Raw genomic sequence first — 19,254 nt, forward strand, 5'->3', positions numbered from 1 at the left:
CACTGGCACGTCCTTGGCATTTCCATGTGTGGCCAGCGGCTCAGGCACCTGCCTGGGTTCTTTCTCCAGCTGTCATGGTCAGACAAGGTTCTGAGCCCTGTGGAGGCCCTGCCTGCTCTGTGCCTCTTCCCGAGAGGCGGACGCCCTTCAGTGTTCCTCACAGGTGTCAGCCATGGGCAGCTGAACGTACCTCCTTGAAGCACAAGGGCCCTCTCAGGCCGAGTTACCTGGATTTTGTTTTCACCCTCTTTCTGGAACTGGTGTGAACTGAAACTGCGGCAGAAGCTATGACAGGCCGCAGAGATTCAGCCGATGTTTGTCTCTGAGAGTCATACGGTAAACTCAGTTTCTTGTGCCGTGCAAGGTGGTTATTGCCCTGATAGCATCTCCTAGTCCCTGGTTGCATGGGTAGGTAAAGGGACACCTTCGTGGGCATGGGAGAAGGCTCTGGCATTAATGTTCCAGCACCTTCTATCAGGTGTTGGCCCCCAGGCCAGATCTAGCCTGCTGACCTCTGCCTTAGATCATTCTGCAGAGAGGATTTTTCTTGGCAAAAGGCCTCAGAGGAGCTGGTAGAAAGTGGGTAGAGAAGTTATCGTTTCATGGGTATGAAATTTCAGTTTCGGGTGATGAAAAAGTTCTGGAGATGGTTATTGAACTTCCTTTATAAACCTTACAGTGACAACGATGGGTGGGTCTGATCAGTCCCCCTTTATAGCAGGATATATGCAGACTTAAAGTTGAAGCTATTTTCTTAAAATTTCATGGCGAGTGGGAGGGCCATCATTCAACCCCAGGGCTTTCTGAACTTATTTTGCTATAGATGTCTGGGTCTAAAGGAAAGCTGGAGGACTTGGGGCTGGTTCTTGCCCAGAGGACTTCTTAAAATGCTACAGAAGTACTTGAAAGGTTTGTTTTGTCCCTTTTCATGCCTTTTGCCTGGACCCTCATACCTGTCTTGGACATGGACGAGCCAGAGGGGCGCCTGGACAGTGCTTGGCCTCCCCAGGAAGAGGGGTTGCCTAGCGGAAATCTTCCCTTGCCTTCTTTGGGGCCCAGCTGAGGGTCTGTAACTTCTGTTGTCCTGGCTGCCCGGTCATGACTGAGCCGGATGTCACGTTCTGAGCCTCTGGTATCCGCTGCCCACAGGAGCTGCTTCAGCCAAGATAAGCTGACTCCTTGCTAATCACCCCCTGCCAGCTTCCCCCACCCGGAGCCCGCAGGCTGCCTGGGCCATGGGCTGGGCTTTCCCCGGAGCCCAACGACGCTCCCTTGGGCACTCTCATTTCTGAATTTGTCTTTTCCTTTCTGCCCTTATTTTTGCCCTTCTTGGTTTCAAACTTGAACAGACAGATTTTGTTCCTGCAAGTGGACACTCTCCATCCCCTCCTGGTCATCTGCATTCTTGTTGTGTGGGCCTCAGGCTGGAAGGCTTTTGTAATCACTCTGGGTTTTTCCACGCTCAGCCCTCTGCCGTGACTGCGTCTGACCACTGGTTCAGGATCCCGCAGGCGGTTCAGGGGACACGAGGACCCCTGGGGGAGCTTCTGGGCTCTTAAAATAGCATCAGCTTCCTCCATGCTTTTAAACCTACTTTGACCTCATACGGTTGTACCTGGTATGTTCATCCTGAGCTGATTTGAATTAATTTATTTGGTGTGAAGTAGGCCCTTTTAAAACCAAATGGTTTGTAGGAGGCATCAGGTTTGGGAGGGGGGGATCCACAATGAAAATGAAACCTTGTAGGGAGCTTAGAGTAGCTTCTTTTAAGTGTTTTATTTTAACTTATTTTTATAATTAACTTTAATTTTATTTTTAAAATATATTTTGAATTTTTAGCAAGTCAACCAGGGAGGAAGAATGAGGGCATCTTGCTTCTTGGGTTCCTAAGTTCTTTTTTTTCTTTTAAAATTTATTTATTTTTGGCTGCGTTAGGTCTTCGTTGCTGCGTGCGGGCTTTCTCTAGTTGCGGCGAGTGGGGGCTACTGTTAGTTGCGGTGTGCGGGCTTCTCATTGCGGTGGCTTCTCTTGTTGGGGAGCACGGGCTGTAGGCGCATGGGCTTCGATAGTTGTGGCTCGCGGGCTCTAGAGCACAGGCTCAGTAGTTGTGGCGCATGGGCTTAGTTGCTCTGCGGCATGTGGGATCTTCCCAGGCCAGGGTTCGAACCTGTGTCCCCTACGTTGGCAGGAGGACTCTGAGCAACCAGGAAAGTCCCCTACTAAGTTCTTTTTGAGGTTCAGAGTTCATGCTGGTCCTGTGCTTCAGGAAAAACACCCTAAAAAAACCAACCACAATTATAAAAGTAATACAATTTCTACTGTCAAATCCAGGAAATTGTAAAGAAGAATGATTAATAACAGTCAGAATATTCCTTCATCTAGACGTAATTTGTCAGCATTTTGGTGTATGTTTTCATCTATACTATGTTTGTCTAACAAAATTGAGATCTTACTATTTCTTTCTGTTTCCCCTAACATTACACTGAAAGCATTTAAGCATTTTCCCATGGCATCAAACCAATCTTGAAAACATCGCATGGGGCTTCCCTGGTGGCGCAGTGGTTGAGAATCTGCCTGCCAATGCAGGGGACATGGGTTCGAGCCCTGGTCTTGGGAAGATCCCACATGCCTGCGGAGCAACTGGGCCCGTGAGCCACAATTACTAAGCCTGCGCGTCTGGAGCCTGTGCTCTACAACAAGAGAGGCCGTGATAGTGAGAGGCCCGCGCACCGCGATGAAGAGTGGCCCCCGCTTGCCGCAACTAGAGAAAGCCCTTGCACAGAAACGAAGACCCAACACAGCCATAAATTAATTAATTAATTAATTAATTATAAAAAAAAAAGAAAACATCACATGGATGGGTCATAGATTGTCGAACCATTCCCATTTTGGGGACTATATTTGCAGGTTTGCACTGTTACAAATAATACATCTTTGTAGTTAAATCTTTGACCTCATTTGTGATTACTGCCTTGAGAGAAAATCCTGGAAGTTATTGGATCAAAGGATATATATACATTTGCATTTCTCTACATGGACAAATTGTTTTCTGGGAAAACTTGTTCTGGAGTAGACATTCTACCGGCAGAGAACGAGTGTCTGTTTTCTCTTCAGTGTTTAGTCTTTATAATCATTGATAAGTTAAGTGAAAAGTGGTACCTCGCTGGTGTCTTCATTAAGTTTGGTTACTAGTGAGGTTGAACACTTTCCCTCTGTTTGTGGCCACTTTTATTTCTTTCCTTAGTTTGCTCATGTCCTTTGGCAGTTACTCTGTGAGGTGGTAGCATTTTTCTTGTAGATTTGGAAGGGCTCTTGTAATGTTAGTGACTCTTTGTCATAACTGCAGATATTTTTCTCCACCAGGTTGCTTATTAGTTTTGTTGATTATACGTATGAGTGTGTGTGTTTATATGTACACAGGTTTTTAATTTTCATATAGATGGATCTATCTATCTATATATATATTTTGTTTTATGCTTATTACAAGTATTCAAAGTTTTCTTCTAAATCTGGGAGACAACTTTTAATTTAACTCATTAATCCATTTGAAGCTTATTTTGGTGAAAAGTATGAGTAATAATCTGTATCTTTTTCCAAAAGATCCCTTTCCCCAGCTCTGTCTATTGAAATACTGTTCTTTCCTCAATGACATGTAAGGCCATCTTTATCATGTACTGTATTCTCCTATGTTCCAGTCCTTTTTCTGGGCTGTCATTTTCCATTATCAGATGCTGTTGGAATTAAAGTAGCTTTGAGCCCTCCTCGTTGTCCTTTTCCAAGATCCTTTTATACAAAGTTAAAAGTCACTTTGTCTAGGTGGAGAAAGAAATTCCCTCTGGGAATCAATTCAGCGAAAAGACACTTGGGGCTTCAATGCCAAAGAATCAGTCGCACAAGTTAGGGATGCATTTCCCAAAATAAGACTTTGCATAGTTGTGAAAATTTGAACAGGCATCTTGCCAAGTATCCTATGTACCAGCTGAAGGATCCACAGGGCAGTGAGTTGTAATAAAAAGGGCTATTTTTGTGTTCCCAGACTTCTGCGGTGAAAGAACATATACTATTTTCAAACCAGATGCATCCTTCTGGTTTTTAGATTCTGCCACTTCCTGGCTTGTGTGTTTATTAGGACCACAGCTTCATGTTGTTCTGCAAATGATGTACGTTCCAGTGCCGTTGGGTTTGTCTGCCCTTTCATATCTCGGTGGGAACCACTAACCCTAGAGTGGGATACCCAGGTATTTTCCCAACTGTGAGGTGACCAGTAGTTCTCTAATCCTGGGTTCCATAGAAGTTCCTCAGGGGGTTTACAGACTGTGAACAATGAAGATTTTAATCAGCAGAGACAGTGTTTCATTGCTTATTTTATGTATTTAGGTTCTCTGGAAGATTTTGTTTCGTCCATCACTGATAGGTTCAACAAGCCCTGACCTAGATAGTCTAAGGTCTCTTGGAGTTCTAACGTCATGTAATTCTGTAGTTCCTCATGCTATCAGCTCACCCGGAGGTAGCCCCGGGTGTCCAATTCTGTGTTCTTGTTAAAAGAGAAGAAAGGAAACCTGGAGAAAACTCTAGCCCACCAATTTCAGATTGAAAGTCTATTCAGGGATTGGTCCATTGTTTTCTCCCATTTTCTCTTTTGTCCCCCGGCTGCCTGGTGGCTTCAGAACATGCCCCTCCTTATGTGGGGTTCCTCCATCACTTATCTTTGTTCCACCAGGAGTAGTTCATGATCTCGAGCTGTGTTCTTTCTGTCCCAGGCAGGGAACGTGGTGACGGGAGAGATGGTGGAAGAGCTTATTCTTTCAGGAGCAGATATAATCAAAGTGGGCGTTGGACCAGGTAAGACTTGCTGGGAGCACAGCAGGGGCTGTGGGCGGAGGGGGGCGAGAATTGGGATCTGGGGCTTGGAGGGACCGGAGTTGCCCAGAAGGTACCCCATGAATGATCCATCCTCAAGTTTAAAGCACATTTCTTTTGGAAGTTATTGAGCTTCTGATCAGAAGAGGCTCCTGAACAGAAGTCTCATTGAGCTGCTTTCTGATGCCTCTGGGGAGGTTCTGAATGAACTTGAATGTGGTTTGAATGAGCTCTTGGTTTCAGAACATTAACGGGGAAGAAAAGAATGAGGTCTCACGAATGATCCCATTCACCTTGAAGAGGAAGGTGAAGGGTGGAGAATCCATGGGGGCAAGTCTATGTGAATGTTCGAGGGACCCCAAACATTGCAAATAGGCATGCAGCTGTGAGGTCACATTCGAACTTGACCTGTGGCTTAGGCGGTTCTCATCTCTGGCTCCTCCCCTGGTACATCTCCATCTCAGATTTTGCAGCATCCTCCTGGGCCTTCTCTCCCAGGATTGCCGTTGGCATTTTGAACTGAGGAACGAGGAGGAACCTTTCTATCCTATACTGGGCGGTTCCATTTTCTCTTGGGGCCGCTTGACGCTGGCCTTGCCCTTTGGCCAGACGGGAGCATGAGCTTCCATATTTTTAATGTTTTCATTGTCACATGGTAAAATTCCTCCTTGCACATCCATTATTAACCAAACACTAAAACTGAAGAGAAGGAAAGAATGAGATACACATTTTTTTTTTTTAAAGAAACCCATATTTTATGTATTCATTTTTGGCCGTGCTGTGCGGGATGCAGGCTCTTAGTTCCCTGACCAGGGAGTGAAGCCATGCCCCGTGGAGTGGAAGTGTGGAGCCCTAACCACTGGACTGCCAGGGAAGTCCTGAGATACACATTTTCATTTAGGAATAAAAAATAGCAAAGATTTTTTATAGGTATCGTCTACCCAGAAGACACTACCAAAAAAGGAAGCAAATAATAAACCAGTATGAGAAGAGTCTTTGGGAAAGCACTGCCAGGATGCAGAAGACATCGTTGTACTGTGACCTGGCACCATTGTCAGCCTTGAGGAACTAGGGTGGACATGAAGAGACTCTTGGGGAGGGGGAGCCCTGTACGCTTGTGAAAGGCCCCGAGCTTTCACTTTGGTCTTTTTTGGGTGTCTGTGATTATTGTAAGTCAGAGAGGATAAAGCCCAGTTCCTGCTTACAGGGCGCTCTGCCCGCCTAGAATGGGCTGTAATAGATTAGGCTTGTAATAGGGTCGACTAGGCTGATGACAGGCCGGGAAGGCTCTTTTCCCCCAAAGCAGAGCACGTACCAGTCACCTGTTTAATTGAGTGTCTCCTAGCTGCCGTCGTGCTGGGTGGGTGCTGTACCGGATGTGAGGTGTGGAAGTGGTCTTCTCGGCCCTCAGAGCCGTTCTTGATGTAATCTTGAGCGTTCAGCCGCCCTCGTTTCCTTCCCAAACGTCCTCTATACATGCAGTCTCTTTGCCCCGAAGATTTATTGTCCTTCCACTGTCGCTGTGTGCCTCCCAGCCTGTCTGTTTAGAACAGGCGTGACTGAAGGGAGTAAGAGGTTTTCTTTGAGCCTGATGTATTGGAGCCGCTTCAGTAAATTTATTGGAGGGGATGCTTACGTTTCACGAATTCTTCAGCATGAAAACACTGGGTACTGTCTAGATGACAGGATTAAAAAAGGTTCATTATGGAACAACTCCTGGCACTTGGGAAAAAGCATTAAAAATGCACCCCTCGCCCCACCCCCTGCTCTGGGCTGGTACCCAGTTTCTCCTTTCAACCTGGGGCTGAAGACCACTCCCACGCCTCGGCCCTCACCTATACAGAGCTCCAGGCCGCTGCAGCTGGGCCCCTGCCCTCCGCTGAGGGTCTGGCGGATGAGTGGGAAAGGAGAAAAGCGAATTCTGAACCAGAACCAGAGGTTATACAACTCCAGTTGTGCCTCGCACAATGTGTGCCTGGGACAGGGGTGCCTTGGTCAGGAGAGAAGGTCATTGGCCCCAGGGTAGTGAGTGGCCTGTGTTGTGCCCTGCAGCCCGATGCTGGAGAAGGTGGCTCCCCAGTCCTGGTTTCCCTGCTGGAGCCAGGCCTCAGGGTGTAGCCGTGGTTCTCCAGTCCTGTCCCTAGACACCCCCCTCCCCCCGGGGGAGGTCTGTGGGAAGCTGAGAAGCCACTGGTGGTGGTGGGGAGCCTCGCCCGAGGGTCCGGTGGGAGGGAGGAGTTCACGCCCAGCTTTTACACTGGCCCCAGGGCACCCCAGAGGCGACACCACCAGACCTGCAGGAGGGACTGAGTGAGTGAGTGGTGAAGCCGTAGAGACAGGGACGGGGGTGACTCATTCATTCTCGAGTTCACGCATTCTTTCTGTGACTATTTATAGCGCCCTTATTTTCAGGGCTCTGTTCTCATCGCTGGATTGACCACACTGAATATCCAGGAAGCTTACCCTCCAGCAGAGAAAACAGATCCTTGGTTCTTACACAAATAATGATTTAAATGCTGTTTTTGAAATGAGGGCTGTGATGAACAACTTCCCTGCGGCAGTGACATTTAAGATGAAGCCTGAAAGATGAGAAAGGGTTGGCTGGACCAGGGGGTTGGTGCAGAGGGGAGCGCTCCACAGAGAGAACACCCTGTACAGAGGATCCCCGAGGTGGGAGGAGCTGAAAGGGCAGCGTGGCTGGAGCCTGCTGGGTAGGGGCAGGAGAAGAGAGCGGGCAGAGCAGGGGAGACAGTCCGGAGCTTGATCCAGGTGGTCTCGGGGCGGGTGCTCGCCTGCTGGGAGGGAGGGGGAGGCTTGAGCAAGGGGCCCTGTGCTGGAGAGGCCCGTGCTCTTGGCGTGACTCAGAGTGGACCTCCCTGGACTAATACCCTGCAGGCAGTCAGCCAGGACTGGAGTTGACTGGGGAGGGCAGAGGTCTAGGGGATGAAAGCATCCAGGTGGCTGCTGTGAGTTCTGCAATGGAAGCTGACCTCAGAGTCCTGGCTGGACTGGGTGGGAGATGGGCCACGAGCGGGTGGGGGCCGGGAGGCTGGGGCATGGAGAGGACAGAACCGAGTCAGAGGGAGGCTGCAGGAATGCCCTGAGTGCGGCTCCCTTTTCTCAGGGGCTTATTGCAAGGCTGGGCAATTTTCATCCCTCTTGTCATTTAATCTCCCTCACAGCCCTATGAGGTTAGTGCTTTTATTTTCATTTTACAAGCGAGGTACCGAGGCTTAGAGAAGTTAGTAATTTGACAAAGGTTGAAGGTCAGGGAGGCTCAAGGTCATGGGAGGCATCTGAAGTTCCCTTGTGGTTGCGTGGAAAGTGAAGGAAGGTGGGAAAGAATGGAGTTTAAGGATGGAGGGTCAGTAAGTGGGAGCTGATGTCATAGAAGAGAGTGACAAGGTGTAGGGTGGAGTGTCCTGGACAATAGCAGATGACGGTGATGAGGCCCTGAAGGGACCTAAGGCCAGATGGTGGCCACCTCCATTGAGCTGTGGGGCAGCCCCATGGCTCCCCTCCCACCACTGTGGAAAGTTCACCCCCAGAAAATTGGGGCAGGGCTGTGTGACGGTGATGGAGGTTCGTTTTGTATCCCGTTCTGCTCATTCATAACCATCTCTCTTTGGGGTCTCCCTCTTCCTCCATCCAGGTTCCGTGTGTACCACCCGCACCAAGACGGGAGTGGGGTACCCGCAGCTGAGTGCTGTGATCGAGTGTGCAGACTCGGCCCACGGCCTGAAGGGGCACATCATCTCGGTAAGTGTCCAAGTGGGGCTGGTGGAAGGGTCTGGGAGCATCTGGGGAAGGCCCCTGCTCCCTGGCTGCCCTTCACCTTGTTGGCATCCTGTGGGCTCGGGAGTGAGCCAGGCACATGGTCACGGCATTTGGTGACAGTCGACCCTACTCCCTATGGATTCAGCTCGAGGTGGTGGATAGCATGACGGGGGGATACGTGGGGAGCTTTGAGAAAGTGAGAGGGCCACGTGTTAGCTTGCTAGGGCTGCCGTAACAAAGTGCCCCAGACTGGGTGGCTCAAACATGAGAAATATATTGTCTCACAATCCTGGAGGCCAGAAGTCCAAGAATAAGGCGTCAGCAGGCCATGAAGCCTCCAGGGAAGGCTCTGTTCCGGGCCTCCCAAGCTTCTGGTAGTTCTTGGCTTATGGCACCAGAGCTCCAGTTTTTACGTGGTGTCCTCCCTGTGTGCAGGTTTGCCTTTGTGTCCAAATTTCTCCTTTTTATAAGAACATCCGTCATTTTGGATTAGAGGCCCATTCTACTCCAGGGTGACCTCATTTTCGCTAATCACATCTGCAGTGGTGTCAGATGCTGTCACCGGTTACCGTAGTGAGGGCAGATTGAGTAGGATGTTGGGGGCAGAAGTTAGATTTTTGTGGGTGGAGAAATGTATGGGAAGGAGATGAGCGCAGAAGCAGAGTCAGTGATCATGAAGCTTCTGGAAGTACAGCACCTCAGTACTCAGCCACTAACTGTCAAGGACTGAATGTCAAGTTAATCCTCCATTTATCTGTTATTCTACTCCACCTTTATCGACATGACCGTCATTCACATAGTTACCACGTCTCTTCCCTTCTAGATGAGATGCTCAGAATAGGACAGAACATGTCAGATATAACTGGATGGACTTGGACAGAGCTATGGCTTCCACTTATGTGGGTGATACATACATACATGTATATTATATATAATTAAATTCTGTATATTTAATATATATATATAAATTCTGAAGTGGTGGTGTATTTTTAGTGGTGCTGTAACAATGAACTCACATTGAATAGAGTAAATTAAATCTTCAGACTTTTTCACTGGTCCAGTTGCTAAGCCGCGCTCCCACATTAAGTAACTGACAGATTATTTTGTAAAAATCCAGATGTAGTAAATTACATATCCTGGTGGAATGATCACTTGTTGATTTTGGCTCAGCATTTCAGCTGGTGAGATTTGATTTCTGGACCTGCTTTGAGGGTATAATACTCTTTAAAAATCCCTATGTGCGCACCATCTCATTTGAGTCTTACTATGGCATTGGAGCCCTGCAGCCATTGCTTCCCAGCACGTGCCTTGTTACAACCAAAAGGAAGATCTAGTTCTTTGACTCGTGGTCCAGCGCACACTTCCTGTGCTCCTTCTAGTTCTTCATCCAGACTTTCCATCCATCCATCCATCCATCCATTCAGTCAGCACGTATTCATTGAGCATCTACTGTGTGCTAGAAGGTGGAATAAGTGACCGAAGATTTATTGGCTGCTGACAGAGTTCTAAGACCTTCCAATTAATACCTTTTCCTTTTAGCTTTTGCTCCAATGAACAAATTAAAACCCATTTATTGAACAACTCATGTGTAAAAGGCTGACATAGAGCCATCATCCTACCTTTACAGAGTGTGGTGATTGAACTCACTGGAGTCACCAAACAGCACTGTCCTCCGATATGGTTCTCAAATGCTCGCCGTAGCCTCGTGTTGGGCCGGCTGCATGACATTCACCAGGGAGACTTTTCACCATAGACGTTCCTGGACCCCATCCTGTTGAATTAGACTCTTCATAGTTTGCCCTCCAGAGCACCATATGTAATTAGTTATAAGTCTCCATTCACCATCAAGTGTCTTAATAACAATTTAGACCGTATATATCTTCCTTGAGTGGCCACCATTTCTGAATCAGTGGAGGTCAAATTAATGAAGTTTTACTATGAACTTATTCTGAGATCCCATACTTGTGTCTTTCTAGAAATTTCCCAGTTGCTTAGTTTATAGGACCATCTGGGGAGTAGGGGTGGAGGCTCTGCTTGCACCACAAGTGACTCTGAAAATCAACTTGGGATTTCCTTACCCACCATCATTTTATAGCTTATGTCAGCAGTTCTCTAAGTGTGTGCCCAGACCTGGAGTATCATTATCAACTGAGGACTTGTTAGAAGTTCTTGGGCCTCGTCTCAGACCTACTGAATCAAACTCTGAAGGTGAGGCCCAGGAATCTTTTAAGAAGCCCTCTAGGTACTTCAGATGTGCTCCCAAATTTGAGAACCACTGGCTTCTAGAGTCGAGGGTCGGTACACACAGGTTGGGTCCGTGTACCAGAGCCAGAGCTGTCTGCTGGCACCCAGGGAACAGCTTCTGTGAATTTCTCAGGAACAGTGACAGCCCAGGCTGGTGATACGGATGCTCCAAGGTTCTTATTTTTCCATTGATGGCCAGAGCTTTCCTAGATGGAGTTAGAAGTTCAGTCTGTAGTGCAGACCCTGTGAGTTCACAGACTTATATAGGTTCTGCACCCTTGACGTCAGTTCATTCCTTCTGACCAGCAGCTGAGTGTCTTGGGGTTCAAAGCAGCTGTTTTTCTCACTGTCCCTTTGTCTAATGGAGTTTCACAAGCAGGTTTCTCCCACTTGCCAAGAGTCCTAAACCCACTGGAAACCCATCAACTGTTAGGATCCTGCCACCTTGTCCAGTTTCCTTCCAGCTGTCTCATTTTACACTTTCATTGCTGAATTAGCATGTCTGTGCTACTGAAGTTCAGAAGGAAGCCACAGCAGGGGGTCGGTTACACCCAAGAGGCTGGACGTGAACTGTGGTCCACGTGGGCTTCTGAGAGGCAGAGGACTGAGAAATCCAGGACACCTCCTGGGTAGGTGAAGATTAAGGTGTGACCAGTTCATTTTGTCTTGTCATCTGCTAGGGACGTGACACAAAGGAGAGCATTTTAAAGGTGGAAACAGCATTAGAGGAAGTAATGGCTGACATGTATTGAGCAGCTGCTGTCTTTTGGGCACGGTACACCTATAATCTCTAATCCTTGGAACAATCTAGGTATTAGGTAGCTGTTCTCTTCGTTGGACAGGTGTATTAGGGTTCTCTAGAGAAACAGAACCAATAGGGTGTGTGTGTGCGTGTGTGTAGATATAGATTTATTATAAGGAATTGGTTCATGCAATGATGGGGCTGAGAAGTCTCAAGATCTGCAGGTGGGTTGGCAAGCTGGAGACCTAGGAGAGCCAATGGTGTGATTCCAGTCTGAGTCTCAAGGCCTGAGAACCAGAGAGAGCCAGTGTTTCTGTTGGAGTCAGCGTCCAGGGTCCCAGTTCTAAGGCAGTCAGTCAGGAAGAATTCTCTCACTTGGGGAAATCTCAGCCTTTTTGTTCTATTCAAGCCTTCAGGTGATTAGGTGAGGCCCACCCACATTAGGGAGGGCAATCTGCTTTACTCAGTCTGCTGATTCATGTGTTACTGTCATCCCCAAAACACCCTCACAGAAACATCCAGGACAATTTTTTGACCAAATGTCACTCCATGGCCCAGTTGATGCCTAAAATTAACTCTCACATCCAGTGAGGAGACTGAAGCTTTGAGACCTAAAGTAACTTGTTCAGCATCACACTGCTGGTGGGGGGCAGAGCCAGCTCTCAAACCGAGGTCTGTTCATCTCCTGTGTTCCACTCCTTCCCTTGACCACCCTCATTTAGAAAGTGTGGAGACTCCGAGGGTGAAGGGCTGGCTGAAGTCACCGAGAATGCAGGGTTGGCCCAGCATCCCGGGTCTGCTCCTTTCCCATCACACTGCTTTGGGGGACTTCAGCTTAACCTGTGTTTATAGCTCACCTTTTCCCCGCAGGGTCCCCAAGAATGTCTTCAAGTGAAGGGATCAGAGTCAGAACCCAGTGAACCCTTAGGAAGGGGAGGGATTGGAACAACCAGATGAGTTCATTGTCCACTGATACCCGGAATGGCTTGGACTTTGTAGTGCTTCACAGGACCTAAAAAAAGGTCCTGTGATGAGGTTGGCTGGGATCACTATTGTCTCTTTACTCAAGGCCAAAATTTTAACCAGTGCATTTGATAAAGACCTAGAGAGCGTGCTTCTCTAGTTTGAGGAGGGAATGATAGAGGTCAAGCTGATTCAGAGTTACCCCTGACCCCCTCCTTGTCTACACCCAGTCAGTAGGGCTCTCATCCACTCACTGACCCTCTGCAAAGAAGGAAAGATTGATTGGCAAATTTCTTATTTTGTTGATTTAATGTAGTTGTTTAGGAAACGGTTAGACCATTATTTGGAAACGCCTAAACAAAGTCATTCAAATAATTTATTTTGAGGCTTGAGGAATTCCCCAACCAAAAAGGTTTAGCCTAGAAAAAGTTAGAAATATAAAGGAAATAAAGATTACTGGAAATGCCATCTTTTTCAAAAAATTTATTTTACTGAAGTGTAGTTGATTTACAATGTTGTGTTAATTTCTGCTGTATAGCAATGTGATTCAGTTATACATATATATATTCTTTTTCATATTCTTTTCTATTATGGTTTATCACAGGATGTTGGATATAGTTTCCTGTGCTGTACAGTAGGACCTTGTTGTTTATCCATTTATACATAATAGTTTGCATCTGCTAATTAATCCCAAACTCTTCATCCCCCTCCTTCTTGGCAACCATAAGTCTGTTCTCTGTATCTGTGAGTCTGTTTCATAGATAAGTTCATTGTGGCATATTTTAGATTCCACATATAAGTCATATCATATGGTATTTGTCTTTCTCTTTCTGACTTACTTCACTTAGTATGATAATCTCTAGGTCCATCCATGTTGCTGAGAATGGCATTGTTTCATTCTTTTTTATGGCTGAGGAGTATTCCATTGTGTATGTGTACCACATCTTTTTTATCCATTCATGTGTCGATGGACATTTAGGTTGTTTCCATGTCTTGGCTATTGTGAATAGTGCTGCTGTGAACATAGGGGTGAATGTATCTTTTCAAATTAGAGTTTTGTCTGCATATATGCCCAGGAGTGGAATTTCTGGACCATATGGTAACTCTATTTTTAGTTTTAAAGGAACTGCCATAGTGTTTTCTATAGTGGCTGCACCAATTTACATTCCCACCAGCAGTGTAGGAGGGTTCCCTTTCCTCCACACCCTCTCCAGCATTCGTTATTTGTAGACTTTTTGATGGTGGCCATTCTGACCTGTGTGAGGTGATACCTCACTGTAGTTTTTTTTTGTTTTTGTTTGTTTGTTTGTTTTTGCGGTACACGGGCCTCTCACTGTTGTGGCCTCTCCCATTGCGGAGCACAGGCTCCAGACGTGCAGGCTCAGCGGCCATGGCTCACGGACCCAGCCACTCCGCGGCATGTGGGATCTTCCCAAACGGGGGCACGAACCCACGTCCCCTGCATCGGCAGGCGGACTCTCAACCACTGCGCCACCAGGGAAGCCCCTCACTGTAGTTTTGATTTGGATTCCTCTAATAATTAGTGATGATGAGCATCTTTTCATGTGCCTGTTGGCCATCTGTATGTCTTTGGAGAAATGTTTATTTAGGTCTTTTGCCCATTTTTTTGATTGGGGTGTTTGTTTTTTTGTTATGGAGTTGTATGAGCTGTTTGTATATTTTGAAAATTAAGCCCTTGTTGGTTGCATCATTTGCAAATATCCTTTCCCAGTCCGTAGGTTTTTTTGTTTTGTTTATGGTTTCCTTTGCTGTGCAAAAGCTTACAAGTTTGATTAGGTCCCGTTTCTTTATTTTTGCTTCTATAGAAAAGCCATCTTAAGATAACCACTGCTAATGTTTTTATATGTATGCTGCTAGACGTTTTCAGAGTTTACTCTTAAGTAGGGTTCTAGTCTCGTTCTTCCATTATTATAGCTGTGTGACCTTGGGCAAGTCACTCAACCTTTCTGAGTCTCCCTCTTTGTCTTTCCCCACCTATAAAATATCAGCTTCAGGTTCTTGTGGTGTTTGAACAGAAAAATGAAGTTTGTAACAATCCCTTGTTCGTAGCCAGTGCTTGATTCCAATTCCCTCTGCCCACTGCATGCTGACTTTTCTACTAAAATATGTTAACACTCTTGGAAAACAAGTAACCCTTGGAATATTTGCATGTTGTTTTTTAAAAACTCCGTGCAGCTACGCATGTTCGTGTATGAAAGTAAGCGTGTCTGATTGCAGAGGTTTCCCCATACTGCTCTGCCTCCTGAGAACATGAAAGGATGCTTTAACCACTTTTGGAAATTACCTATAAATGGTAGTAGGGAGAGGACTCCTTGGCCGTAAAGCGTTATGTGACGTTGGGTTGCATTGGGTTAAACTGCAGTCCTGCGCGTTTGCTCTGCATTATATTTCATAAATCCCACCACAGCACAATGAACAGACAAGGCCCTATGTATGGCTTCCTCTCTGTGGCACATCACAAAGTCCTATTAACTGTGGACATTTTGGCCCATCCTGGGAGGAGACCTCATTTTCTTGGGGCCCCAAGAGCACAGACTTTCTGAGTCAGGCCTCATCGCTGACTACATGAGTGTGGCATTTTCAGAAGCCAGCACGAGCCACCCTAGTAGTCACGAGCTAATCACTCACTAGTGAGTGAGCAAAAGACTTAAGGACACACTTTGGTGCGTGTGTGTGCATGTGAGTAACTTTTTTTTTTTTTTTTTTTTTTTGCGGCACGTGGGCCTCTCACTGTTGTGGCCTGTCCCGTTGTGGAGCACAGGCTCCGGACGCGCAGGCCCAGTGGCCACAGCCCACGGGCCCAGCCGCTCCGTGGCACGAACCCGCGCCCCCTGCATCAGCAGGCGGACTCCCAACCACTGCGCCACCAGGGAAGCCCCGAGTACACTTTTTTTAAAGTCAGATCATGTTAGGGACCTTTTTATTGGGAGCATGAGTTTATTTAATCTTTTGAGGTTATAAGTTTGAAACCCTATTGTGAAGAACTGGTTTAGATAAAAAGATAAAGCACTTTAAAAATAATGGCAGGTCAAGTGAAGGGCATGGAGGGGTTGCACCTTTGAAAGAGAAAGTAAATATGCTGGAGATTTGAAGCACCAGCAGGATCCACAGAGCCTTGACTGCCTTCACGTGAAGGGCCTTGGCCAGGTACCTTCTGTGGAGAGACTCTGCCTCTGAAACAATTGCTCATGAACCCGTGGCCCTCCAGGGTCAGGGAAGCCACAGGTGAATAATGTACGTGATCAAGGAGGAGATAATTGCTGTCAGTAAATATTCATAAAAGCCAGAGATTGAGCCTTCACACCTGCTTTTTGATCAGAATTGCAAGGAAGCAGTATTTTGAGGTCTAGCTTCCGGAGGGACAGGGCTAAAAGCATATCGGAAAAGGATTGAGTCACAGAGACCCACGTCCTCAGCTGGAGATGCTATTTGTAAAGTGATTTGTCCCAGTTCCACAGAGACGCCCTCCAACTCCAGGGCCGCACGCACCTTCCTGCCATCATCACACAAGGTAGCCCGGGTGGCCTGGGTCTTCTGTGTCCTTCCCAAAGTGTGTCCCCCCTCCTGGGGACAGGCACTTCCCTCCGAGACCCGTTCTGGGCTCTGTCACATCACGCCGGCCCCGAGCACTGCCCCGGCTTCCAGTGCCTCTGCTTCTTGCCTCTCCCTGCTGGGCAGGCTGCTACCCCAGGCCACCTCTCTGGCCTTTTCCTCCTCGGACCTCACACGGGCCACATTGCCAATAGGAGGTAAGCAGCCTGGTTATTTTGTGCCTCTTGTGCTTGTAAGAAAACACAATGGGTCTGTGTCCTAGTACCTTTGTACTGGGTCCCTGGTGTTGAAACATAAGCCCCACGGCCAAACCGTGCCGGGCAGCCCAAGGTGTCAGGCAACCCTACCAGGCACTGAACCAGTGTAGGGTCCTGTGTGGGTCCAGTGGGTGTCAGGAATGCATGTTTGACTTGGAGGTAACTGGATACCGTACAGGAAGGTGACTAAGAGACCCGTGGAGTGTCTGGAAGTATAAAGGAGCGAATTCAGTGTCCTCTCTGGCTCATAAAGTACTTCCGCTTTTGTGCTAAATAAACGTCACTTCACACCGAGCAGCGGGGGAACGATGCCACTGAATGATGGTTATGTGGCTGGCCAGTGGCCAGGCGTGCTGAGCAGGGGCTGGCAGAGGATGAGGTCCAGCCCCTGCGCCCTGCCCGCTCAGCAGTTCCTGCTTCTGCATCCCAGGAGGGGTGCAGGTGCCCGGGATCGGGGTGGGGAGGGGGACAGGCAGTGGGTGTGCAGACCTGAGACCGGACTGACGGGGCCTGGGGACCAGAAGGTGCGGTGGTGAGGGGAGCGTCGGGCCTTGGCCCTGAGGGTTGTGTGCTTGGCTGCAGGCAGGGGTGGGAGGAGGGGGCTGGACCAGCAGATGCCATCGAGTGCCCCCAGGGGAGGGGGCCGGCCGGCCAGGCTCCCACTGACAGCCTCTCTTTGCTTTTTCCTTTTTGAAGGATGGAGGCTGCACGTGTCCAGGAGATGTCGCCAAAGCCTTTGGTAAGAGGCCACAGAGGGGGAGGGGAGGGAGCTCCCTGCAGGGGTGCCGGAAGGAGGTGGCAGACACGTTAGGAAGTTCAGGGCCAATCCTGAGTTTCCTCTCCGCCGATTTCAGCCCCTGATTGGCCCAGATCCTGGCATCAGTTTGGTTCCGGTTGGTGGCAGAGCAGGCCGAGTGCCCAGGGATAGATGGAGGGGTGTTGCCCTGTGGGCCAGGAGTGGGTGAAGTCATAGCCCAGAAATCACCACTGGGAAGGCTCAGGGTACCCGAGGAAGAGGACTGTATCGGGTCTGAGACACCGAAACTTCAGCAAGGGGGTCTTCAGAGCCTAACGTGGGGGACTCCTGAGGGAGGGACGGGAGCCCTAGATGCAGTTCCTCACCACAGGCTGAGGAGTCTGTGTCGCACCAGGGGCGGCAGCGTCTGGCTGTGACCCCGCAGGGCTGGGCCACGGCGCCCCAGCCAGGTGTTTTCTTGGGGAGGCACTGGGAGGTCCAGCATCTCTGCGTGCTGTGCTCTGAGCTGCCGCACAGCTGGGGAACCCCACCTGTGAGGTGAGGCCATGTGTGCTGGCAGGGACATCTCTACTGTTGATTTTTGTGCTGCGTGTACTTATTACTGATGGGTGTTCTGTCTCGGGCTCCCTTGTGATAGGGCACACGGTGCACCCTGCCCAAGTGGTGTTTGGACTCCCACTCCGGCAGCTTTCCCTCCCCGCGCTCCCCCAGGAAATGCAGCCACGCCTGTGGAGGGAGAGGGACCAGGTCGGGGCAAAATGCTGGTTAGGAAGGGGCACGAGAGTGTTCAGAAAGGAAAATAATTGGAAGCCACTTCAAAGCATTGTTTGAGTGGATCTGTGCTCTGTGTTCCTGCTGTTTACATCTGCCCCTGGGGTTGTGGTTTTTGGGAGGCCTGGCCAGACACCAGTTGTCCTCTGCCCCCTTATAATCACGGCAGGGGGGCGGTCAAGGAGCCAGCAGTCGTGTTAGGGACCCTGCAGGGAAGAGTCTGCAAAGCTTGCTGCCAAGTAGAGAGGTCCTGGGCCTTGGTTGCCTGATTGCCAGGCCCAGGGGCCAGCCCTGTAGCCCCTGCCTTCCGTAATGCTGGATGGAAGGGACTGGAACACCTGATGCACGCCCCAAAGTCCTCTTGTAAATATTTAAGTGACCAGATGGAAGCAGTCAAGGTCACGTTTCAGAGGATCCTGTGTTTGCTTCTCCTTGTCCTTCATCGTGATTACTTAACAGCATCTGTACGCTGATGTCCTCCTATTCTGAATATAAACCCTCAGTAGGACTCGCTGAGGGTGGGGAATAGTGACTGTTTCTGTTTCTTCCACGTGTGCCTTTCACTTTCCTAACAACTAGTTACTGCCCATCTCCCATGTGCCATGTGCTATAATAAACACTGAGGATACAGCAGTGAGTTAGCCCCACCCCGTTCCAACTATCCGTGATCCTGATCCAACGTAACCTACGAAGGCAGTTTCAACACCCCAGTCTCCTGTGTACCTATCCTGGAAGTTTCATGTCATTAGGTGATTAATATGAGGTATTGTTTACTCTGGAAGTCAAATGTTTATCACAACAGAGGTGCGGGTAGAGTTTTACAGGATGTATACACATGTGTGTGTGTGTATGTGTATGACGTGCATACTTACAGGTTTCTCTCCTTCACACCCAAGCTCTAGTGCAGGAGGTTCTGTCTGTTCTGAGGTCCCTTCATATCTACACTGTGTGAGAGTGCTGAGAGCTTCAGGTAGACCAGATGCCTGATGGGGACATGGCAGAGGAGTTACTGTATTACGTATGAGATTGGACAACATGCTGAGGTGCTGCCCAATTATTAATGTTTCTTTGATTTTCAAAGAGTTAGACCTGTGGAAGGTGGTCATAGATAGGAAGTCATCAATAACCATTAAGGATTGTCCACTGTTATTAGCCACCCAAGCTTCAGTAGGCTAACTTGTTGCTTGGAGCTTCCAGTGCCCTTCTGCCCTTAACTTTTTTCCAAGTGGGGAGGCTGAGCTTTTCTCTGATCACAGCCAGGAGGAGGGAGGGTGAGTTGGTAGCACTTGCATCTTTCCGGAGCCGATTTT

General features: G+C 48.4%; 2 protein-coding genes across 3 annotated transcripts in view; both read left to right on the top strand.

Annotated features, from left to right (window-relative positions):
* The window catches only part of MYLIP (myosin regulatory light chain interacting protein), a 168,900-nt gene that overhangs the window by 143,917 nt on the left and 5,729 nt on the right, over positions 1-19,254 (top strand). The window contains exons 18-20 of the mRNA XM_027128438.1: positions 4,761-4,842; positions 8,513-8,619; positions 17,113-17,155. The gene's annotated coding sequence lies outside the window, so the exon portion shown is untranslated. The remainder of the gene's footprint in view (positions 1-4,760; positions 4,843-8,512; positions 8,620-17,112; positions 17,156-19,254) is intronic.
* Positions 1-19,254, top strand: part of GMPR (guanosine monophosphate reductase) — a 41,998-nt gene that overhangs the window by 17,011 nt on the left and 5,733 nt on the right. For both annotated transcript variants that reach the window (XM_027128439.1, XM_027128441.1), the window contains 3 exons: positions 4,761-4,842; positions 8,513-8,619; positions 17,113-17,155. In XM_027128439.1, coding sequence (XP_026984240.1) covers positions 4,761-4,842; positions 8,513-8,619; positions 17,113-17,155 — 232 coding nt within the window. The remainder of the gene's footprint in view (positions 1-4,760; positions 4,843-8,512; positions 8,620-17,112; positions 17,156-19,254) is intronic.

The sequence above is a fragment of the Aethalodelphis obliquidens genome, unplaced genomic scaffold (assembly GCF_003676395.1).
Source record: "Aethalodelphis obliquidens isolate GAN/ISIS:26980383/991018 unplaced genomic scaffold, ASM367639v1 scaffold34, whole genome shotgun sequence".
Lineage (NCBI taxonomy): Eukaryota > Metazoa > Chordata > Mammalia > Artiodactyla > Delphinidae > Aethalodelphis > Aethalodelphis obliquidens.